Source organism: Amblyomma maculatum, chromosome 10 (genome assembly GCF_055883805.1).
Source record: "Amblyomma maculatum isolate TAMU_Amacu chromosome 10, ASM5588380v1, whole genome shotgun sequence".
Lineage (NCBI taxonomy): Eukaryota > Metazoa > Arthropoda > Arachnida > Ixodida > Ixodidae > Amblyomma > Amblyomma maculatum.
Window position 1 is genome coordinate 41,642,130 of NC_139353.1, and position 25,372 is coordinate 41,667,501.

The window sequence follows — 25,372 nt, forward strand, 5'->3', positions numbered from 1 at the left end:
AGTTTGCCCCATTTTTTGCTACTTCGTGTTTTTTTTTTCTCTGCACAGTAAGACGAGAAGCAGCCGTTTACCTGGTATTCTTCTCTCAGGTTGGTGAGGGGCTTCTGGAGGATTTGTAGGGTGTTCTCGGCCCGCTTGAGGAAGGACTCAAGGATGGATAGGTCGTCCTGTGCGGGTGCGGCCGACGTAGGGGAAGACACGGTGGGCGAAAGCGGCTGCTCTGTGGCATATGTGCCAGGATACTTGTGCAGAAACTGGGCCACATAAGTCATCACAGACCGCTCGTCCGGCTGGGGCACGTCAACATCTGCAGACGAGAAATGTGCACTGGCTTTTATTACACAAACAACAGGTGGCTGGTAGAAGATTCAAGGAACATGAAAATATTTTTCACAAGACCAGGATAAGCGCCACCAACACTTGGCTTTTACTGACCTGAGACGACACATTATTTAGAGGCGTCGGCATTTATAGCCAGCTGCTTTTATCAAAATTTCTTTTTAGGCAGGTTTTCTTTTTTTTTTTCTGCTCGCTTACCTGAAACTATTAAGTAAAACAGACAGGAACACTGACTCTGGAGCACTGTATAATGCATTTGACAGGTGAGATATTGCTACACAAATTCCTGGCCTATATGTGGCACTAAATCGACGAGTATCGATGCTGCATGAATGTTTTTTATATTAATTGTGTTATGTTTATTGTGTATCGCTTTATTTTCTGTTTCATTTCACAGTGTCTGTATTATATTATATCTGTTTTGTGTAAACATGTTGATTAAGTTTGTTTTGTACTTTGTCATTCTAGTATGTATATATTTCTTAACCCCACCCCTGCAACGCTGGAACTGCAGTGCGTGTAAATAAATAAATAAGTGTTATGCTCTACTCTATCTTGACTCCCCGACACAGCTTTATGCATGGCTTCCACCTTTCACTACTCTCCTTACGGAAATAGCCAAACCAATGTGCCACCTGCAAGCACTGTCCCAAAACAAAATGCTGCAGCAACTATCAGAGAAGTAAACAGCTGAAACAGGGCTTTAACCAATACCAAATGTGAAAGTGACACCCCGAAAATAAATATACAAAAATATATACCATTCTTTTAATTAAAGCATCTGAAGTTCACTGGAGCTGCAATAAAAGTCAACAATTAAAAATCCATGCTAATAAAGCATGTATAACCACACTTTCATTACTTATTTCGTGAAACCAATGATGAACCCTTGATCATTATCATCACTAAACTGGCTTTAGTCTAGGAAAGTATGGAACGAAACTCAATGAAACACACCTAGCAAGAACATGGTTACCGCAAATTCACAGTATTCACAATTCCTACCATCTCATCATGCCTGCCCTGTCATCATTTTTCAACACCACTAGCATGACATTTATGTGAAGCTTGTAAGTTGCTTTGGAGTGTTTTTCTGTACAGAAGAGTGGTATGCATGAGCCCTGCAACATACCCTCGGGATCGAGTAACCGTGGGATGCCCAGCTCCTGGTCGGCAAGTGAGAAGGCCCTCTCCAGGCGGCCTCGAGCATCCATCTTCTTCGCAGAGTCCAAATCCACCAGTGAAGGCTTGATGCAGTGCACAATGGCCAGGAAGGCCATGCCATCCCGCCAGCTAGCGCCAAAGTCATTCACCTGGACACCAAAGCGTCTGCAAGGACACAGTGCAAGGTAAGCTGCAGTTTCACGCAGTGTTGGTTAGAATAGGACCGAATGCTAGAATATCGCATGGAACTCAGACTGATATCAGGCATACATAGATTCATACTCAACAGGTTTGTGACTGACCTCTGAACACAATAGTGGGAGTCTAGAGCTAGAGGTGAGATGGACAGGCCCAGCTCAAAGTACCTGCCACTACATAATCAATTACACTATAGTTCTAAACAACAATGCAAAAGCCTGATCGAGAAAATAGCAAACAAGTTTTTTTCATAAATCTTTAAAGTTTAAAAACTTGAGAACAAGAGAGTGTACAACACTGGCGAGAACTCGAAAACAACCTCTACATTACAGTATGTAGAGGTTTGTTTTTGAGTTCTTGCCAGTGTTGTACACTCTTCTGCTGGTGTACAACACTGGTATGTACATGCTGAATTCAACGGTGTAGCCATGTCTATGGCCCCCCTTTCAGACTGTGGGTGCCTTCCCGGTTAGTACTTGGCAACTGATTGAGCTACCTACAGCATTGAGACTTCCAGTTTTAGAATGATTTAAAAACACAGATTTTTGGCCTTCTCTACAATGAATAAGATATCTTCATACTCCCCCGTCACATAAAAGCAACCACTGCCTGTTCAGTGAGTAATCTATGTGCAGTGTATAGTGCCCAAGGCTTAATTCTAGGTGAAAAAAAAAAAAAAGGTAGTAGACTGTCCACACTTTAGTAACACTGTCTATACCCAGTTAATAGAACCATGTTGAGCATTTTATGCTGTGCTGGATGATATTAAAGGTAGAAACTTTGCATAGTAATTTTAACCTCTAAGCATATACAGCCTGCAGGCAGTATACTCCAGTACGACAACTGAGTGTGATAAGTGTATGTGGTTGTGCCTTACTGGCTGATGCTGTTCTTGACCCAATGTAGAAGTGCCTTGCGAGCACCGCCTTTCCACCGTTCTGCCGCACTGGGCTTTCTTGGAGAAACAGGTACAGTGGCGAGCTGCTCCTGGAGCGTCGTCGACTCCAGGGAGCTGTCCTCGAATGAGGCTGGGGAGCCAGCGAGGAGACGGGTGTGCTCCTCGATCTGCGCCGCACGGTGGAGATAGTGAGCACTGGGAGCTCTACCACAATGTCAACAGTCAGCACAAAGAGAAATCCTGACATAATCTATACTCCCATTGTGCCAGTCGCAGTAGTAAGGGGTCTTCGACAGAAACGGGAAAAGGTACATTATCTGCCTCATGCAGAAAGGACATCTCAGCAGTCCCCACTGATGTGATAGGAACATTAGGTGGAAAGGGGAATACAGAAATTGGAGAGGACAGAGTGAGGGTGAGATGATATGGCCTGAGTAGGAGTGAACACATGCTTTACATTTAACAGGAGTGAAAGCTGCCAAAAGTTGCGTACTATCAGGTTAGACCACATTCAAACACAGCCCTGCAAGGATGAAAGGAAGTGTAAATGCTAAGTTCAGTATAGTTCATGCAAGGCAAGTACAAAGCTTAGATGCTTATACAATGAACACAAGGAAAGAAAAAGTGAAGAAAAACATGGTGTGCTGCAGATGAAAGCCTACATGCCACCTTCCTAACACTCTGGCATGATAATGTTTCCTCTAAAATTTCTGGCTTTGGGTCATCTCAATATACACATCAACAACCTCCTTTACCAAGCAACATTCATACAAAAATAGAGGTCGAATGAGTTCCGGTTTGGCTTGGCATACAGTCAACCAACAATGCCACTCATGGCAGTTATAGAAGGAAGAAACAATGACCACCAATTTAGCGTGGTTATGCCAACTGTGAATTAGATGCACTAGCATTTTGGCTTTCACTTTGGTTTCAGTTTTGGGTCACACATACTCATTAACATGCCATTGTAATCTACCACATTATGTGAAAGACCACCCAACATGGATATAAAGCCCCACTTTCACCAATCCGTATGAACATGTCTGCGTGGCCTAGGAGTAGTGTGTCTAAGAGTCCCAGTCAGTTGAATTTTCCCATCTCAAAAGTGCTGCCCAAGTTGGTAGCTCAAATAGTGAAACACTGGCAGATGACGTGATTGGGAGCTCTAGTGTTAGAGCACTAAAAATGGTTTTAGGGTAGCCTGTGAACAGAATGCTCACCTGGAAGTGTAAGATGATGGTCCATATAAGACCAAGGACAATAGCAGGCTTTCCATCCACAACATCTGTGGCATTTATGTTGACAAGCTTGATCTGAAGTAAAGCAAAGGATGCAAGCTTGATCAATGTATCATAATTTTCTTTACAGTGATTCAGTACTTCAAACTAAGAGCAGAGTCCCTCAATACTGCTAAGAGCCTCACTATTCAAAATGAAGCTCCATGAATAATTAATGCTGCAATGTTTGCCACAAAATATGCATTTGCACATATCCTCTTTAGGTACAGCCCCCAAATTTCGCAATATAGTAAGTACTATCAATTTCCTCATACACAAATGGCAATGCAAACAAATATGAACATTGCAAATAGGGCTGAATGTGCAAAATCATTCATAAAGCCATTTCAAGCCAAACGAGCGAAATCAATGCAAAAGAAAAATGGCCTTAAAGAGACATTTTACTGCAGCTCTGGAAAGCTGCAGCTAGCACAAATTTTCTTTCGGTTGTTTCACAAAAGATATCAGTGCTTTAAATTGCTTAAAATGACTTATTCGTTTATATAATATGACATTTGACAAGAATAATGAAGAAACAGTATAATTCGAAAGCCTTAAATCTGTGTTGAGGACTTCTGTGTAGATAGTACTACAAGGTTTTGACAGAGATTGTCCAGCTAAATAAGCATCTGCGAGGATGTGGATTTGCAAGTTTTTAACATTGTTAGAATTTTGAATAATGAATTGTGTGTGAGAAGAAATAAATAAAATTAACTGCTCAGAACAGCCCCCATGCTATAAGAGATAAAATTCCCCTGTTAACTTTTTAATCATTAGTCTCAATTGTGCAGCAATCTTCCACTACACGCCCGTCCAAAAAGCACACATTTCTCCTCAATCGCGAACAGCGCCTGATCAGCTACATATTAAAAAAAAAAAATTTTTTTCTTGTACGTGCCAGACATTGCATGGTGTTTCTATGCTTTTGATGAATGTTAATTCTAAAACCAATAGCAGCAATCGACCCGATCAGTCCACGAGAAGATACACAAGACTGGCACACTCACCCGCCTGTGCTCTAAAAATCGCAGAACTGTGTTGACGTTGCTGAGAAAATGAGGCCTCCGCAGGATGCGAGCGCGTTCCCTCGGCTGGAAAAATAAACATAATAATCAATGGAGTTTCGGTCATAACATCGCCTCACTGGTCAAGCCCTCCCACACTCAAGTGCTCACTCACTCACACTCAAGAGCACTCAGATCGCGGCCCCTGAGGCACCTGTGGCTAGAACGTCGACTGTGGGTCGTCAAAGTATTTATCAGAAAGGGTGACTGCTTTAAAAAACAGTTTTTTTTTACAGAAAGTTTGCCAAAGTCACGATATGAGTTAGGGCGCAATGCGGGCATCAAATACCAAAGTTACGCTTCTTGCGAGTACAGCAGACGAATTTAGCATTTAATAAGAGCTCTAGCTTTACCTTGTGTGCGTGGTGTGTCGAAAGCAGATCAGAGACGCTTTTGAAGGTACAATGTAATTCGTTTGCCGGGGAGTTTCTACAAGCGAGCACCGCGCCGTTTTGTTTACCATGACGTCGTGCAATCACGTGACTTTCCCAGAATTCACGCGGGACACGCGAAGCGGTAGATTCGAAAACATGAAGCCGCAGCACGACTTGACACTAATACAACCTAACACGGATCATCTGCATTTAGCCTTTTCTGACGAAATAATGTTTTGAAATACAAATTCAGTTGGCTCTAATACAAGTTCCTACTTTCGATCAATGGGAGGCCGCGTTGGACTAGGGAGTTCAAACCCGGGTCATAGAATGAGCTCCTCAGGTCGCTGTCAGCCGTTGCATCACAACGGGGGCGGGGGGATAAAATAAGTGAAGGAGGGGGCGGAGGGTCAAGGCCTGGTGTGGCTTGGGAGGGGGGGGGGGGGGCAGTGCCCTTTTTCCATAACTTATTTCGAGGGGGCTAATGCTGCAGCGTGGTCTCCTCAGCTACCTGCCACCAACATGTCCCCTCTCAACAGCGCCATAAATGCTGCGTGTTGGAATTAAGGACTGCACGGAAGAATAATACCCCCCGAAGCTTTCGTTCCATCGAGTATATTGTGCATGTATTGTTTCGGACAAAAATAGTTTGTTTAATTTAGCAAATGTAGAACTAATGATGCATCTCACCCAATTTCATAGGTTGGAAATTAACGTGAAATTAACCGTTCGCGTTTTTATTCGCACCAAAATGCTTTTTTGAGTGTGAAAAAGACATTGCAGACAAAGTCCATATTGATTTCCGGCGCCGGTGGTTGTTTTATTCTGCAGTGTATGGCAGTACGAAAAATTTTCGCGGGATTCTGAAGCCCCATAAGCTCTCCCCCAGGCTACATCCCTGCCCCTTTTGCACCCCCTTGCCGACTCCCATGGGCGCACACGCGAAGCTTAATTCTCGCATTTCTTCTAGGGAAAACGAAGAATGAAACATTTTTCAAAGTAAGCTGCCTACGACTATATCTCTCGGCACTATTTCGTCGTAGTATTAAACATCGTTGGTTGCTGAATTATTATGGCGACATCATTCTATCAATTACAATAATCGAGTGAGCAGAACCGGAAACGAAGGAAGGGATAAATTTAGGGAAAATCGTTCCCTAAAGTACTTCCCCGCAAGACGCTTTAAAACCAGACAAAATGGGTTTGTCCTACAGAAAATGGAGCGTTTCGTAATGAAGATAACGTTCGCAACTCGGGTCTTGAACCAAAGCCACTCCTCCGAAGGTTAAGATATATTTTGAACTTAAAGGTGAAGGGCCGAGCACTTGTGAATAGAGAAAAGCGGCGCATATCGTCGGCACTCACCAACACTTGTCCAGACAGGCATTCTAGTAAGGCTAACAGTTTCGTTCCGTCGCGTAAGTCTTCGATGACGTCATCTACTCGCAGTGGTGGCGTTCTCTGAAGAAAAAAAAAGTATAGAAAGCGAAATGGAGTTAACGAAGGGCGTCAAGCAGATGCATTCGACTCCTTCACAAAAAACTGCACTGAAAATCCAAAAGGTACTTTACTTAAAATAAGTAGACATCAATACAAAACAGCAAATTTAAATGCTGCAAAGGAATGACATGCCGATATATGAGATGTCACAGATTGTGCGGTTGTATTGCCAATGTCCTGCAAGACTAAACCATCGTTATCATTTAACGTTATTAGATAAGTAATCGTCATCAAGAGATATTTACGTAATATTTTACCGGAACTGGACTGTTACTCGTGTAGAGTAAACAATTTAATGCATGGCGGGCTTTTGACGTGACCAGCAACAGCGTCAACGCTGCTGGTGATCACGGCTGTGGGTCATGCAGACATTGTAACCAAATTAAACCTTGTCTTTGGCGTCGAAAGTGGCTATAGCTTTGCTACACGACAAAAGACAGACTGGCGACATCTATCAACGAAAGGATACAGCGGCTTTAGATTTTCACGACAGGCAGTGATTTTATTCCTCTTTCTTTGCTCTCCATGCTACAGTGCGCAGCACTTTCTGTCAGAAGGAAGTCTCATATTTTCCAGTAGGGAGTCGCTGCACTCACAGATAACAGCTGCGATTGCTACAGAAGACGCATAGAGGCTCACCTGTGAGAGGAAGTTGTTTATCCAGTTCATGAACACTTTCTTCTGCACCCGCTCTTGTTCATCTGAAAAATACAGAACGGGAAAGATGGCGTGCTTTGAGACGCTGACCAACTTGGTCCCAGAATCGTCATCATCACTCATACCTTTATGTTCCCAATGAGTAATTGCAGAAAGTGAATATAAAACGCAGAAAATAGCGTAAAGCGATTATTTGCTGAAGCGATATGTATACGAATAAATGACGGCTTATATAGAGGTGATTTTTATTGCCGACCGTACAAAAAAAAAAAACTGGATATATTTAGAGCGCGACGACTATGTCGCATATTACGAGCTGCAAGGAGACATCTGAGAATGACAAGAGCAAGAAGTCGCTACTATAATGTGACAAGTGGTGACTTCATGGCTCGATTTATATGTTATCTGGTTCCCACAAACGAAGGTTCAGCCCGCTCGCTTTCGTCATACAGAATTCGACGCATACGTTATGCATCACTTCTGTGGCGCCTCATGCAGCAGTACACCAAACTGTGCTTCACATAGAGAGTCCTAAATATAGTTGCTCATATATTAGGCGAACAGAAATCTCGATCCGTGCCTGCGCTCTGGTGCCTTATTAAACTGCAATATAGAACCATCATACAAATATTTTTATCTGCTAAAGAGTACACGGACAGATATATTCTCATCATAAGTACGTCTGAGCACCACATGTCACTCCTCAGTCTATTTAGACCAGGGGTCTCAAACATGCGGCACGAGGGTCGCATGCGGCCCGTCGGCTCTAAATATTTCAGCCTTTGTTCCGAAAGAATGTGCCAGCATCACGAATCCGTTCTACCACCGTACTCGTTTTCCAAACAAAATCAACTAAAAGGCCTCGTACCCTGGCGGCAAACGTTCTTTACGGAAATGAAAAGAGGCATTGGCGCCAAATCTGCGTGGACTTTGGATAGATGTCGGCTGCCACCAAGAGCAAGGAGTCGGACAATTCCCCGAGCATTCAAGCGTGTATACAGTTCGTTCCGCCGAAAAGCCGCCGCCGTCACCGTAGACGGTGGTCGGAAAAAATACTATCGAAAAAAAAATTGTGAGTAGTCGACAGGATGATGACGTCATAACCACATGTCTTCGCTCGGGAACAGCGGGAACTAACTCTGAACGCCTCGCATTAAAAAAAATTCGCTGGATCAAAAGGAGCTGTTAATGACGCCATCGCGTCTACTCTCAAGGCCAAGATTGAACGTCCCCTCAATTTATTCTTCTTCTCAGGATACGATATGGTATTTATTAACCGTTGTAACCTTTCAGTAGCTTTCTATGAGCGATTCTGAAGTAGCGTCCATCCGGCGTCGAGTCAGAATAAAAGCAAGCGCTACTTTTCCTTTCCACGAAGGATGAGAGGAGCCTTGGTTTTTGGTTTACTTTTCCTTATTTTATAACATTTGTTCTATATTTAAATTTTTATTGATTATAGTTATTATTTTTACCCTTTCTTGTTATTTTCCGACTCTTGGCTCGCGAGGTACGATATTTTCTCGCTGCGACCCGGAGTATGAGACCCCTGAAGCACCTATAAGGGAGTAAGCTAGCTAAAAAGAGTACAGCAGCCATTTTACTCTTGTCATGCACCTATGGTGTTCAGGATACGGCGCGTATCGAACTATTTCCTGAATTCGGTCGCCGGTGTTCTTGCTTTGTTCTAGCCATAATTCGCCAATGCGCGTGATCCGCATTCCCCCGCAGAGTTTCCGACAGCGAAATATAGAAGTATAGAAATGGAAATCCGTTGCCTCAGTCGCGGAGCAGTCAGTCGAAACGACGTATATATAATTAAAGGTAGAGGTACACAGGCGGAAGAGGCGCAGACGAAGCATCCTTGTATATAGTGATGGCTGAAACTGTCATCCTCGCCGAACGTCAGTCTCTCTGTCGGCCATTTTGAGACGAGAAAAAGTAAGTCATTCGGAGGTACCCAATTAAGAACGCTGCCATAAAGAGAGAAGCAGAAGGATAAACTTTATTGACAAGCGCTCTGTAAAATCAGCGGGGAGACGGCAACATGTTTCACTAAGCGGTGGAATTTGACTCCACGTCATGTGGTGACATTGTATCCTTGCGCAGCTGCCTTCACATGATGTTCGGTGTGATGAACGGTCGCCGGTACAAAAGAATGTTGCGGCAGTATGGGCACGACCACAGCATACGCGGCAGGGTCACTATGGGCTTTTTCAAATAAAGGTTTCCAGTTAAAGTTCGTTTAGACATTAAAGTTCGCGGTGGATAATGCGGGAATCGGTTCTGCGTTAGACGTTCACCACTTCGGCGTATGAAATCTGCACTCACCGGAATTTGCACCGGAAGCTAGCAAGAGAACTCCCAAGGAGCGCGAATCAATCGGCGCCACATTGAGCGTGTTGGCAACGGTACAATGTCGACTAGACATTGCCAATACAGTTCCAACAGTGGGCCAGTGGTTCGTGCTCTCTGGGCTGAAATCGGTGCCCTGCCTTCTTGCCGCGAGGTATTTAGTTCACGAATGGAAAGAAACAGCGCTAGTAAGACGCGACAGGAGAGCAGATGAACACATGCTCTCCATTCGTGATCATGTACCAACCAGCCCACATTCGCCCTCTTCTGGTATTTAGTTCACTGTGTTCATGTATGATGATGACGTATGTATTTTAATCTCGAGAAGTCATCTTCGTTCAAACAGCGCCGTGGCACAAGGTGGGGTGCGCTAGACCCATTTTCCGAACACGTCAGCTCACAGAAGCCGAGAATCAGATTAGGAGAAGGCTGGTACGTGCTCAGAGGGTGATTGGTAGGTGTACCCGGCTCTGCTGGGTATCGAACACTGCACCTTTTTCATACGAGACGGATGCGCGAATCACTAGGCCCTCACTGCGGTACGATATATGTGTATGTTACACAATATAAAAACTGAGAATTTGGCCAGCATCTACATATTCAACAAAAACAAAGGACCGACAGATTTCCCTAAATACTTATCACGGCCGTCGCACTAGTAACATTGGCCGCGCATTCCTTCCTAAGCCTGTGAAAATGTTTACGGAGCTCTTAATTCATATAATTACATAAGTTCACTCCCAGATTAAAAAACTACAGAACCGTGTAAAAAAAAACGACAAAATAATCTGTAGTTCTGCCGTGAACATTACTTAGTTCTGCAGTTTTTCTGTTTAGTCTTTCTGTTGTCTGTAGTTCTGTAGTACGTTTTCTGTTGTAACAACAGAAAATTATGTTGTCACAACAGGTTTGCTGTCGAAAACGGCACAGAAATTCTTTCGTAACATCAGAAAATTGTACGCAGTTTTTTTTGTTTCGACTGAATTAAAAAATAAGTATTGCTTGATCTCACTTGCTTTATTTATTTATTTTCTCTCCAGTGAACACACATTCCATATCTATCTCTCAACAGAAAATACAGCTTAGGTTCACGATTGAGAGATAATGTAAGCTACTTTTGTCTCTGACCTATGGCCTTGGCTGCCTTGAAAACGCATAGTGTGTAGTTGCAAAACCTTATTGTCACTGCTATACATTGTGACCATTGATTGCGACAGCCGTACGCGTTCGCACCGACGACGCAGGTATGCGAGGCAGCTGGAGCGCGAATGATGATGCAATACGACTCTATTCTGAGTGTATTTCATATCTTTTCTTTTTCTATCTGCAGCAGGCTCGAGCGAAGCCAAGTCTCCGTTATCGCCATGATCTGCCCTCGATAACAATGGAGTAGCATAAAGGCAAAAGAGTCGTTATGTAATAGTGGCTAAGTCCTCCACTGCCGTAATGCGACGCGTATAAGAAGCCGGCGCGGTGACAGTATACCGTGCATTCCCAGCCATAGTCGGTGGAATGCGTGTTCATAAGCTGCGGCGGATATTAGCTGAACGGACAATGCGCGGAAGTTGACTAACTGTGTCACTGTAATATATGCTGGGACATCCGTTACACGAGCGAAGCAGGTCCTGTGTGACTGTCAAGAACACGCTTTTTTTTGACGGGTCAAGAATCAAAGCTCCAGCCGATGACGATGAGAGTCACTTAGGCGGGCTTTGCGAAGTACTTCTGCGTGCGCTAGTGCGGGAACAAGTTTCCACATACAACAGAGCTACTGAAAAAAAAAAAAAATAGCATGCAAAAATTAAGCCGTCCGGGAATTCAAATCATTTTAGTGTATTCAGTGTACTGGCGCCGATGTGCTGATGTATCGATTAGTTCACTCCAGTGTCGATGTCGGTCTTTCTTTCCGCATTGAGTCACTGCTGGTTCAAAAGCGTGGCAACGAGGTTGCCAACACAAGTGGCCCAAGATGGTCTAGGTGGCGAATGGCTTCCGCCGTAGCGAATGGCTTAGGTCATGCATAGGTCAGCGAATGCCAACCATGACACGATAATTAACTCGGTTGGGTGGCATACGCTTCGCTACAGCGCAAAGCAGAGTCAAGGGTGCGTCCGCAACGGCTGACCTTCGATTTCGGGTCTCACTTGCCGGTTTTTCTCACAGAATTGACGAGTACGGACAGGTGCGGACATAAGTAAACGAAGCGCGTTTCTCCCTTCAAATTGAAATCACGCCCCCTGTACTAGAGATAAGAAAACAATATTTGTCTAAGTTAGAAGGCCCTGGCGCCTACTACCAGTTCACACATACCACGACACCTAGTTTCAATTATGCAACGCGTGAAAATTTTCAAAAGAAAATGTCGTGCTCCGCTTACTTTTGTCCGCACCGGTATATTGCTTTCGTAGTGGCTTCTGCTTATTGCGTTAACCGAATTTCCGTGCCTACGGGAGCGGCCTGTGGCCGCATCGTTTTCGAAAAGCCCACATTCAGAACCTCACTGTACGTAATAAGAATCGCGATAACTCAAACAGTAGATTAATTTTGAAAGTAACGCAAAAAACAAGGACCAAGATGTAGAAGGACACACCACGAATGCTCGTGGTGTGTCCTTCTACTCTTGGTCCTTGTTTTTTGCGCTACCTTCAAAATGAACTATATTCAACTCGCCCAACTTTCAACCTTACTACTCAAACAGTAGAGTATGCGCCCACGAAATCAAGCATTTAAATTACAGTTACGTCTCCCTCTGACAATAACGATGACAGAACGGTATATATATATACTACGAATGTGAAAAGAAACGCAACTCCCATTCAAATGTTTGCATAAGAATAGACGTAGTATCGATACCCTTTAACGAAGTCCGATTTTCCTGCCGGAATTATGTAATGATCGAGCGCGCTATGCTGCAACAACAACGAAATAAGTCCTCGCCTTTCCTTCCTGCCGTTATAATGTATGGCCACACCGGTCGCCACAAATTTCGAATCGGCAATCGCGTCCTATATAATCGTAAACATGTGCGTCGTTCTTCGTGGCGAATGACTAACAGTCACGTCGCCGAAAATTTTCATTACTGCCTTTTTTTTTTTTTTTAACGCGATAACGTTAAAAGCCCGTTATTAAGAAAATGCTTTGTCGGTGTAGGCGTTGTGAGCTAAAAACACGGGCACATGTCTCTGGCAGGTGCGTGTAGGTGGCAACTAATTATTGTCGACCACTGATTGGTCTTCGGGTTTTGTGACGTCACAAGACCGCATGAAATGCGGAATCCGTTATAAATCTGTCAAATGGCAGATTTCTTTTTTTTTTTTTTAAACGCGCGCAGTTTAAGTGTTCCGTTTAAGTGTTCCCACCACACACCAAGTACCAAACACTCTTCATGAACGGACCGAAAGCGGTCGTTCGCGTGCCCTTGAGCAGACGATTCCGAGGAGACGAATCCGCCCCCTACCCCCTCCTTCTACTAAGATCATCAGTCTCTCGCGACACCTTCGCCTACAGAAATAGCTCTACCGCGAGACCAAAACCGCTGTTCACGCTCGCGCGACACGCTCACGTGACAACAGCACGCGTTGGAGTCAACGCTCCTTTCACGTCAGACAGCCAGACGCACACGAAGGAGAAATCCCCAACGCGAACGCCAGTGCGTGTAGCAGCAGCAGACCACTTAGCTCGCAGACGACGATGACAGGAAGGCAGACAACTCTTGCCGCCATCTTTAAACTCAGACGCCAGAAGGGTCAGGTGAGAGCAAGGAGACACAAACGAAAGTTCGTTAGCAATCTAGCGAGGGGGCTCACAGAAAGGCTTTTGGGGAGGCAGGTGCACGCGAACTGCCCTCCTCCTTGTCATCTCCCCTTCCCGTACAGCGCAGATAGGTCGCGGGGTCTGGACCCCGCCGGTGCGTGTCCACGGCAAAAAAGAAGCGACGTGGAAAGAACGGGAGAACCACGCCCGGACCGCAGTGGCGTCCAGAAGAACATTTTACTTTTATTTTTTTTTATCGTTCCCTCTCTTTCCACGTATCGTGCACGCTCAGCTCTCTCCGAACTCTTGCAGACAACCCCATGCCCCCCCCCCCCCCCCCCTCCCACGAGAAGATAGTTCGGTGCAGTTTGGTAAACTCTGCATGATGAGACATTTACCGTTTTGTAGTCGCCTTCGCGAAGGCGCTCGAGTTTGGAACTTTTTTTTTTTTCCCGTGTAAGATGAGCCAGTACTTACAATACTGCTGTCACATGACGACATAATGAAGTGTGAAACAAAATACTGGAATTGTCGTCTCAAAAGGAAATAGGATTATAACAAGTTCTTATTGAACCATTTGGAGCTGTTTCTTCCTTATAAGGGACAATCCCAGCAATGCCCATGCTACACTTGTAGCAATGACTGCCAAAGTTTAGTTCTAGAAATAATTATCCACTACATCGCAGCACGTAGGAGTATCGGCCGCATTTCTTATCACTGACAGCTTGTGCTGCGAGTTTAGCCGCACACTGTATTTATTAAATAGCGCTAAAGAACTCTTAAAAGGTTACTACATTGCGGAGGTGAGGGGATGGGGCCACAAATGACACTGTATAATAACAGGGCCATTTTTTTTTTAACCTACACCAGCTACACTACTGTTACAAAAAAACCATTGGAGGTATAGGAGATTTGCTACACTGGTGTAGCAGGTGTAGGTTAAAAAGATGGCCCTAACACTTCGTAGGAATTTTAAATGTGACAAAAACGAAAAAAAAGAACGCAGAAAAAACACACACGGTGCAGACCACGTGGTGAAGGTACGTTCGCTCTCGAGCAGCGCTTTAACTTTTTAACCACACGTCAATCGCAAATAGTAAAATTTTCGCTATATTGAAAAAAAAAAAAAAGCGTCAGCTCTCATTCACTGTCAAAACGGGCGCTCTAAAACAGATAATCTTTGTGCAAATGAAGTATTATGGGCACCAATAAGGGTCTACTTTGTCGTGCGTAGCAGGTGGGTACAGAGCTTCCCTAGCAGTGTATTTTCTCCCCTAGCATGCTCCCCAGCACTTCGTCTGACAATAGCATTGCTGCTTTCAGGAGTTAGTGCTGCATCTAGTGTCATAAACAAAATTACAACCATTCTGACTTAGCATGACCACCCCTGATAAAAATTTTTCCGGAGGCCAGTGAGCTGTGACGTCATGGAACTGACAGTCAGTCTCCGTCCGAAAAATGTTTTCTGCGTGACGTCCGGGCACATCATGCGGCCATACTCTGACAATGTTTCTATACGCCAATCAGCAGTTGGTATGTTAGGGCACGAAATATTCCATAACAAGGCATTTAACAATCGGCCGGCAGCCATTCATTGCTTGCTCTGTGACGTACTCTGACCGTCATATCACGATATGCATCACGCCAATGATCGTTTGAAATGTGATGACATGACGCCACGTGATATAAAGTGTCCTCACATAATTTGCCGCACTCGAGCATGCACGCGGACACGAACACACTACATGAACTCAGCGCTGACTCAATAAAAGATGAGACATCGTTGTCTTCGCGCCGTGATGACGAAAAGTCGCGTGCGTTATTATTATTATTATTATTTTTTTTTAATTACGCTCTGGAAGAGGGACTTGGTCTACACGGCATAGCAGGCAACGGTCAACGCAGGCAGATTCTACACCTCGGGTGGGCAAAGCTAGTCTCTCAAGCCACAGCTTCCGCACTTGCTGCACGTAATTAGGCAAAACGAAGCGGGCTCATCCTCCCTCTCCATCAAGCGCCGAGTGCACGCAAGAGCACCCTTCTTGGGCCCGTCCTCTTTGCGGAAGAAGATTCTCGACGAGATAGAAGGAGCGCGGCTGAGGCAACTTTTTCTCTCAGACGAACGCTCCCCTGCCCTCTTAACATCCATCATTTATTAGAGACTCCATTATGCAACGCACCCGCGTGTTCTCTTTTGTCTGTGCTCTTTCGTTTCGTGGTTTTCCCTCCTGAAATGAACGTCGTCGTCCCGTGCATGTATGAGCGTTTGCTTTTGCTTTCTTTTTCCCGGGCACGTTATGTTTGAAAGTGAGCAGTCAGAAAAGTTGAATCGCGTGCGAGAGGTTATTCACTTACGGATTATCCTTATCTGTCTACAAGCCCAATGGCCAGGCGTCCTGCGTGTAAAAAGTAGCTCCCAGGGATACTGACCCACGCTATAGACCTTTTCAAAATTGGCCAAAGGGCGCTGCCATATTGGAGACTGGGCTGTGCTCGTAGCACAGGAAAAAGCAGCGTATTCTCCCCCCCCCCCCCCCCCCCCCCCATGAAAAGGTCTATTGGGCCAGCTTTGCCGTCAGCAGCAGTGTACGGGTGCGTAACGCTTGGCCTTAACAGCAGACGTACATACTACTGAGAAAAGGAGGGGGCGTGTACAGCTTTCTCAATTCTTATCTTGCGTAGACGGTGTCTCGACGTGTCCTCTCCGCGGGCTCGTCATACCGACCACCCCTCGCCCCTTTCACCCCTTTTGTGACCGTTTATTATGCGTTCAATAATGAGTGAATAATGAATTTCGTTATACCAGGGTTATAGGAAGCATTTAAACGCACCGATGCACCTGAACATTTTATAGACATTTTCCCTATCGAACGCCACGTATCGCGACGCTATTTCTTTTTAATAGTTTTATCGTATCCTCAATTTTGTTCTGTCTTTCATCTCTTCTTACAATCTCTTTCATCTCATTTTCGCTTCCTGTCTCTCTTCGCACTCTCAGTATTTCTCCTTCTCTCATTATTTGTTTCCCTTTTAATTATTTCTTCTTACATTTTCTTTCTTTATTTCGGTTCTAGCCTGCTTTAAACCAATCCTTCTTTTTATATATTTCTTTATTCATTCTTTCGGCGGGCTCTGCGGCAAATAGGTGAGAAATGTTTGAGGGGCACTTTACGTAATGATGAGAAAGAAAAAGGTGTTTTCTTCTTTTCACTTAAACTACCCTATCACTACTTTATCGCTGCTTTCACTTATATCGACCACGAAGGTATACCTGCGATCACGCATTCCACATCGAGACGCATTATAGGTTTACTATGCGATTTGCACAAGACACTCAGTGCACCACCCAAACATACAAAGAAAAAACTTTACCAATAAAAAGCAATGGCTTTCTTCACAGCTCTCTTTTGCACGCTCTCTCCATTAATCGAACAATTCCCACTCGATCAAGGGACCAAAACTAACCGACCTTCGCAATGTCCGCCATCATATAACGCCGTGCCACCATAAGGGCGTCTTTCTTTCCTTCAAAGGCTTCGAAAAGGCGAACGGGGTCAAAGGTCACACTGTTCCTGGTAAGGAAGCCGCTTATAATTAATTACCCGCACTTATCAGAGAAGTGGGTGGTGCGTGCCACGCCTTTCTTTATCATTTCCAATAGTTTCCGGGTAGCAGATTCTCGATACATGGAGTCAGTAGTGTGCAAAGCCGCCGAGGGGAAATGGTAAGGGCCGTGACGTGTCGCCGGCGACAGACTATGTTTTCCTTAGAGCGAATTCCTTGGGAACAAATGATGTCGAAAGGCCAGTTGAATGCGGAACTGATGACCCCGTGAGCAACACGAGGAAGAATTCACGCGGTGAGCAAAGAGGCAACGTCATTGCAAAGGAAAGAAAGAAAGAAAGAAAGAAAGAAAGAAAGAAAGAAAGAAAGAAAGAAAGAAAGAAAGAAAGAAAGAAAGAAAGAAAGAAAGAAAGAAAGAAAAGAAAGCGCAATAATGGCAACATTACTCTCGTGTCCAGGTGAGGATCTGTGATTTAATTTCGTGGAGACAGCTCACATTAGCCATGGTTCCCTGTCAGTAACGCATCCTATTTCGTGTTTCCTGAATGCCTTTATACTACTCATAAAATTTAGTGGGAAGTTCGTCAGCAGTAAAATTAAAAAAGACGGCGTAACATTAGCATCTTAAAGTTAAGAGCGTGCATATCAGTTAGAGGAGAAGTTGCGCTGAACGGCAGGTTAATTGTCACGCGCTAGCTGACAATTACGGATTTGATGCAGCATCATGCCGTATTGATTTTCGCAAGCTCTAAAGGCCGAGTCCTTATTGGTGCGCTCTGCTGTAGTGTGCGCAGTGCACTATATAGCTGTGATTGCATTATACGCTCCTATATGTGAACACCGCTAAGTGCAGTTGAATGCATTCCGCTTACTGCGTTGTTTCATGTCAGTCGTAACGGCTCTTGTTCCGTTATAGGGGAGAAAACCTGGGCCAGGGGGCGCTGCGCCGCTCTGTGCGTCAGCGCCCTCCATGGAGACCCCGTCAAAATCTACGCGCAGCCCGGCCGCGTCGTCTGCTAGCCGCCGCATAGAAAAGCATGTTGTCGTCTGCTCCGCGCTGCTCTCTAGCACGTGTTTGCGCGCGCGCGCTCGGTTGTTTCTCTCCTCCTCCGGCCGCATTGTGGCCACCGTCGCGCTCTAACAATGAGGGGGGAAGAAGAAAGAAAGAAAAGAACTAGAAGGAAAATAATGACGGCGCACTTTTTTCGCGAAGCTTGTGTGGAAACGGTAACGGGATGGTTGTGGGCCTTTCTTTTTTTTTTTCTTTTTTTTTTTTTTTTTGGGGGGGGGGGATATCTCGTACCGTTCGTGTGTCGTACTTCTCTAACTGGCGGTGCTGAAGCAGCCATCGTGGAACCGGGTCGGCCTCAAGAAACAGATATTCGTCATTAATGCGATCACTTTACGTCAATCATCCTATCCTCATACGCGATCCTGCTTCGGGAGCTCAAAACTGCGCGTTCGCTATAGGAGATAACTGAACTAGGAATTGCGCAGCGTAACAGTGGAATTAAGAAGACAAAGATTTCCGTGGAGAGATGTCCCCGTCTGCATGGAAAGTCGTCAGACATTTCCTCGCTTTTCGTCTCGTGGAGGAAACTGCCGCAAAAATGGCATGCCTCGGCTTCTGGGGAATGACCCAGGTCGTTAAGAAACCCCTCATCGTTAACGGTAGCTAGGTCATTGATTTCGGATGGCAGCGCCGCAGCAGTGAACTTCCCCTGGCCGGTGTCGGCAGGAACCAAAGGGTAAGGCGGCATGCTTTGTGGCTTTGTAGGGAACGCATCCTAAACGCACCGAAAACAGGCCCCACGGCGCCGGCAGCACTGCCTAAAACGTTTGTCCCCAAAGAGCTGAATAGGCCCCTTTCAAGTGACGAGTCACAAAGGGAAAGGAAGGAGCACTCGAAGGCTGGACCCTTCATTCTGTGAACATGGACAGAGGCATCAAGAGGTGCCGCCTCAAGTCCTTCAAGATACCTGTCGTTTGCCTCCCGCCTTCAAGCAGCGAATTCGCGTTCATTTTTTTTTTTTATGTATGTCTGAGCCTGCCAGCAAGCGCTCTTTGAAAACAATGTCCGGCGATCAATTAATCATAATTTCTTGCTTTCAAAAGCACCGATAAAAAACATGCCTCCAGCCAGCCTCTATGTCAGCCGGGGCACAGAAAAAAGCAAAATTAAGAAATCCCACTGGCAAAGAGCGCCGGCTTTGCGCGCGAGAACGCGCCACCAACCCCCCTCTTCCTCACTCTCCTCCTCCCGCTCCGCGTGCACGCGCGGCTGGACGTAGCACGCGCTCCCGAGCGAGCGGGCTGCACAGACTCCGCAGACAGCCACGCGCAGCGCGGGCGCGGATGCGCGTAGGTTTTGTAGTTCCTCTCCGCTCCGCTGGAAACCGAGCGCTGGCGTCGCGGAGCAAACTCCAGCTTTGGTTCCCTATATGGTATTCTTTTAGAGCAAGTTAAGCCATTAACCGATGAGAATGCGATCTCGCGCATGGGCGTGGCATTATATCTTGGGCACTGAAGGATACGTGGAACGGAAAACAGTCTATTCCTTGTCGCTGAAACCACGCAAGTGAAAAAGCATTCATTCTGGACAGGCAACAGGATTTGTGAAAACTTGACTTATCTCCAGCTTTGAGGCGTCAACTCAAAACCTTAGGCAAATTGCCGGCAATTTCTTTCCCTGTTTATTTTAATCAAGTGAAAAATTATGCCCGACAAGATCGTGTAAAGGCTTTTTGCCCACCCGGCAAGAAAAAAAAAAAAGTACCTTCGCATGTCACCTGGATCACACGGGGTTCGAATAAATCGGCGCCGACTGTGTCGCGTCATAAAGATCTGGCTCGCTACATAACGAGGAAAATGATTGCCACACACGCTGCGTAGGATAATGCATGAGCCTTGAACTAAATACCGCCCAACGTCGTCATGCATAACGCCTGAACACCAGAGCAGAGCGTAGAAAAAAGAATTCCCTCTAAGGAATAAGGTGACGTCATCGCGGGCTGTACAGCGCGCTGTCGGGTGTTTTGTGAATCAGTGCAAAGAAGCAGCGAATACTCCGTCCCATTAAAAGCGTGCATCGTAGCGAAAACTAGGGATGCTGACTCCAGCAAATGAGGCATCGAGTTCGCAGAGCCAGACATGTTCGGTGGCCAATCAGAGTCGTTCAGGGATTGGTATAGACCAATCAAGAGTAGGTGAGAGGAGCTTCACGGAGTCCGGATGTTCGGCATTTCCTCTTCCCTTCTCTTCGCTATCTCTTTTTCCAGCGCCCCAATTCAGGCACTTCAGGAACTGAGAGTTTGCACGAAAAGAAAGGAGGAAGCAGAAGCCTTACAACGTCGTTAGTACACGTATTGTCATTCCCCACGCCGTTCCCCTCACTGAAAGACAGTCTTCATGGCACTCTTAGTGCTGCACAATTCTTTCTTATGACGGGGCACACTCGGCGGGCGTTCACAGATGGCGCAATACAAACCGGTCCTCATGGTTACGCACACGCAAGGCGACTCCCCCATACACATCCTCGAAAGACGAAAAACAAAAATCTCGCTTTGCGAGGCAACGCGTGTACGTGAACTGTCTAGGTGAGATAACGGTATAGGTAGGAAGGCAACTAAGGAAGGAAATAATCAAAATGCGATTAGGACTTTCAATGATTAACGACACTGTGCACAGCTGACGGTGTCTGTAAGGCCTTGAGCTTTGTTACAGCGAACAGCTCACTACGGCTGGCTCGAGAAACGTTACACACGCCAAGCACGTAGCGCAACACACTGGGTAAGGAAGTCAATGCCGAGGACGTCTAGTCTATATACCTGCAGAAGCTGCAGGAGAGCCTCACGATACTGCAAGGGCAGTGTTTATGCATTCAGGTGATGTAGGCTGCGTAAAGTTGCTTCCCGTACAGCAGAACATACCGCACAATTTGGTTTTATTACGGTCGGGTTCGTGTATTTAATGATCGATGCTTTTTTAACACCTCCGAGCGCATTCGCTTGGAAGCGTGGTGCTGCATGAAATAGCGGACACGTTTAAGACGTTTTAACGAATAACGGTGCTTTGTCCACGTCTCGGCGCTCTAGGGAATAACTTGATGGCGATTTGTCGATGTCTCAGGAATTGCCGGAACAGCGTTCTGCAGCAAGCGGACGAAAAAGGGAAGAAAGCGTTCGTCTTGGGAAGCGCCGGTGAACAGGGAGGGCTGTTCGATATTACAGCTTGAAAACTTCTACATATATCCCATGAATAGAAACCCACACGACTGTACTGTCAAAACGGCTAAAGCTGTAGAACTACAGAACTACAGAACTATACAACTATACAACTATATAGATGTAAGCATATACTGGCACGCCTCACGAGTTCTCGTTAGACAAGCCGCTCGACTGCCTCGGCGCTTGTCGAAACAAGAACATGGTAGAGAAAAGCTGACGGTCCAATAGACAATACCAACAGGGTACCAACAGCTGATGGCCAACAGAGGCGCCATTGCCGGCTGAAGGCACACTGGTGAGAAATTGAAATTCTATGGATTGCCGAACTCTGACGACAAATATACAGCCTGTACAAAAAAAAAAAAAAATTAAGCTTTTGTTATCTATAAAGGGGAAAAATGAAAAGTATGTCGCCGTCCTCTGACGATGTCGCAAGTCAACTGAGCGCGTCCAAGCAGGGTTTAACCGCGGATTCCCTCCGCCACAATTCCTTTCCTACGGGTATCATGGAGACCTTTTCAGTAGTCGTCAAGGCTGCGAATCGACTTGAGAGGAAATACAAAATAATTTTCTTACTGATAAATGTATCTCTTGCAGCTAAGCAAACATAAGCTAAAGACTCACTGAATTTCGTTTCATTCCTAATAAAAAAGTTTAATGGAGTTGTCCTCATCGCCCCTTTGACATATCTGCAGAGTAACCACCGGGAATAAAGGAGAGAACTCTATCGATGATGTCGATGCCAGGATTCAACGTGTCAGCACTCTCTCACCTCTTTGCAGACAGGGTCTAATTGCGCTTTTGCATTATAAATCGGGAAAAACTGCGGTGAGGTGGGTGCGCCTCTTACATATGCCATTCACGACACTCGATAGGCGTTTCTGCGTTTTCGGATGCTTTTCGCGGCTATACACTGCAGATTACTTACATTGCTATCCACTTTTGTTAACATCAAAGCAACAATGCTAACTATACTGTTGGTGCGCGGAGTAAAAGTAAAAAGACAGACTCCTCCCGCACCACCCGCGATACATCAGTGGTGCGGGAGGAGTCTGTCTTTTTACTCCATCTTACTCATTGTTGGTACGACCTTCGTGATGGTGGCAACCGTTTCACGAATGCACCCTCTACTGACTGCGTTTACTTTCGCAACGATGGCGATGCGAAAAATGTATACTTGTTTATACGTACACCGCCCGCATTGTTTTGGCGTAAACGCCCAGTACGTGCATCCACTAACGCTGAATTAGGAATCGCAGAACTTGCTGTGCTAAGCAAATGCTATACGAATGTGGAGCGTTATAATTGCTATGCAGGTTGAAAGTTGAAAAATAACCCTGCAGAGGAAAAATAGTACTGCAACCAACAGCAGCATCCGTGCTTTCGCACTACTCCAATGCAGATTATGCAGTGATCTTTTCTTGTCTGGAGGGGGGGGGGGGGGGTAGGAGGTGGTAGAAACATTTTTTCACAGTCCAAGTTCTCCCAATGAATATTTACAGGACATAATTAAACAATTATTTTACACATATCTGCCCTTTCGAAACAATCATAACATTAAATTTCACAATAATTCATAACAATATTCTTGCCTGAATGTCTCCATGCCCATTTTGTTGAGGCTGTGGAGATGTGTGTTCTGAACAATTATAATGCTGTTGTTGTAGGAAGAAGGACTCCCCTGATGGGGCTGAAACAGGTAGGTCACCGCCGCTTGCGGCAGGGGCTAGCCTGCCACCGAATTTTTATCTGTTGTAGGCCGTCATTGCACCCGCCACCGCTTCGGTGGTGGACGACGGCTGTTGTTGCGGCGCGCGTCTTTCTTTCCCTCTTCCTTTTTTTTTATTCTCTATTTTATCTTCTGTCTGCACGAGACAGCTGATACTGCCTGATGTTTATATTTCTGCTGTATTAAACAATAAAAATTAGTTTCTGTCGCTTAGCTAAGTCCTCAAATGATTGGCACTTTAGATATACCAAGACACACCAGCCAATATGACTCAGTGGCGTTCGAATAGTGAGAGCGTGGTAGCGACGATGGCACCTTTAGTGCTAGCTAGTGTGACACAGCGAAGATAATATGCAATGCGGAAGAGATACGGCACAAGACTCGTCCGTGTATCTCACTGCATCTCGCCTCTCCCGCGCTGTCTTTTCCCGTAAGAAGGTCACGAGTTCGATTCCCAGCCAGGGCGCCCGCATTTCTGTGCAGGCAATTGTTACAAAAACAGGACGCATGCCCGTATTGTCACATTTAAGGAGGGAAAGGATAGGGACAAGCGCAAACCTCCCGCCGACCACGATTAATTTTTCTGCAATCCTGCATGGACACAGCAAAATTCGACCGATGACACCGACGGAGCCAACAGCGATATGGAAAGCTGTAGCACAGATGCGGAAAAAACTAAGAAGCCATTGGGACCGCGAAAACCGAGCAATGTTGAAAGCTTCACGACTCCTAGTGCACGATAACACTCTTTTTTTCTCTCTCCTGTTGGTCCCTTTCTTCCTTTGCTCAGTTTCTCCCCCAATCCTCACAGCGCGGTCGAGGCGCGACAGATGGGTCTGCGCCCTCTCCTTTCATGAGGTATTAATAATTATTCCTATCCACATATAGCTGCAGGTGAGATTGAACCAGCTTCCGCGTGTTTCCTTTCTCCATAACCTAGAATTCTCAAATCATTATCATCGTCATCATCATCGTCCCCACGGACCTAACCCCGACTACTTCAAGACAAACTAAGGATTTCCATTTCAGTAACAATTAACTCAGTCATGTGCCCGCTGAGGCTATCTGTTTCTCGTAACCTTCCCAGTTTCATTCGCGTGTCTGACCATCCGTCAACCGTTGCTATCTCCGCCTTCTCTGGAAGTCCAACTAAGAACTAGCATCTATCCCCTTTCGACTGTCTGCAAACGGGAGACGCTTGTATCAAGATGTTTAAACCTCAGCGCTTTCCAGGCAGTCGCTGAGCTTATCGAGAAGAGCTATAAAGCGGTTTAATTGAGCTCATTAAGTCTTTATACAGCGAGCAGACAAAAATCCTCGTCACAGAAGATAAGAAGAGCTCGTGGTGGTGCCGTATCCGCCACGCCGCCGCGGACGATACGAAATCGAGGTGTGAATCCGCGAATCGCCAACGCCTCGTCTTTGAGCCCACGCCGAGGCAACCTGCGCGCACTTCTTTGAAAAAAGAAAAAAGAAAAGAGAAGTATGAAAACCGGAGCCACAACGGCGGCGAAACTCGACCTTGACGACAGCCAGATCTGCTCGCGAGCTAAGCAGCTTTCTCTGCTTGGTTTCCCAACGCCAGGGGGAAACAAGACGTGAGCGAGCTGACCAAATGAGACGTTTGTAGGACGAGGAAGCGAGGGCTGAACCATTAATTTTCCCCTTTTAAAAAGGGCGGCCGACTTCAAGGCGCGCACTTATACAAGGAATGTTCGAGGAACGGGAACAAAGAACATTTTCAAAACGTGCCACGGTTGCGGTACGAGTCGATGCAGCGGTGCTCGATCTTTGTCGACGTTGTGTCTTTTGTCATTCATGAGCTTCCAGCAGCTGCACAGACAGCTACACGACCATCTCTCATAGCCGGACGTGCACGGACTGTAAAGATTTCCTCTAAACAGCTCACGTGGACTTGTATATAGTATATTCACCGATATGTTCTCATATATACCTATATGTTCACATATATATCTATATTTTCTCATATATACCTATATATTCTCATATATAGCCTCATATATATTTTCTCGAACTGAACCTCAGCTGCTGGCTGCAACAAATGGGATCAAGTAGGGAGGACAGCGATTATCGACCACACTCTCAGAGAAGACCAGTTTCGTTTCCTATGAGGATAGTCGGGTGGGCTGAGAGAGATGGATGCAAGCATAAAAACATAGATAAAAAAACATTAGTGGTTTGCCAGCAGTTATCTTGAGTGTTGGCTTCTTAGGTAAGAATACCAAGCGCCCGTGCACGTCGGCCCACAAACTACAA

General features: G+C 45.7%; 1 protein-coding gene across 6 annotated transcripts in view; it reads right to left on the minus strand.

Moving 5' to 3' along the window:
* Positions 1-25,372, minus strand: part of LOC146176259 (uncharacterized) — a 326,256-nt gene that overhangs the window by 240,549 nt on the left and 60,335 nt on the right. For 5 of the 6 annotated variants that reach the window (XM_084582578.1, XM_084582580.1, XM_084582576.1 and 2 more), the window contains 7 exons: positions 7,454-7,515; positions 6,680-6,775; positions 4,884-4,967; positions 3,820-3,912; positions 2,579-2,766; positions 1,472-1,668; positions 72-307 (listed from right to left, as the gene is read on the minus strand). In XM_084582578.1, coding sequence (XP_084438704.1) covers positions 72-307; positions 1,472-1,668; positions 2,579-2,766; positions 3,820-3,912; positions 4,884-4,967; positions 6,680-6,775; positions 7,454-7,515 — 956 coding nt within the window. Of the gene's footprint in view, positions 1-71; positions 308-1,471; positions 1,669-2,578; positions 2,767-3,819; positions 3,913-4,883; positions 4,968-5,293; positions 5,399-6,679; positions 6,776-7,453; positions 7,516-25,372 lie in introns of those variants that run through there. The other variant, XM_084582581.1, reaches the window with a different exon arrangement.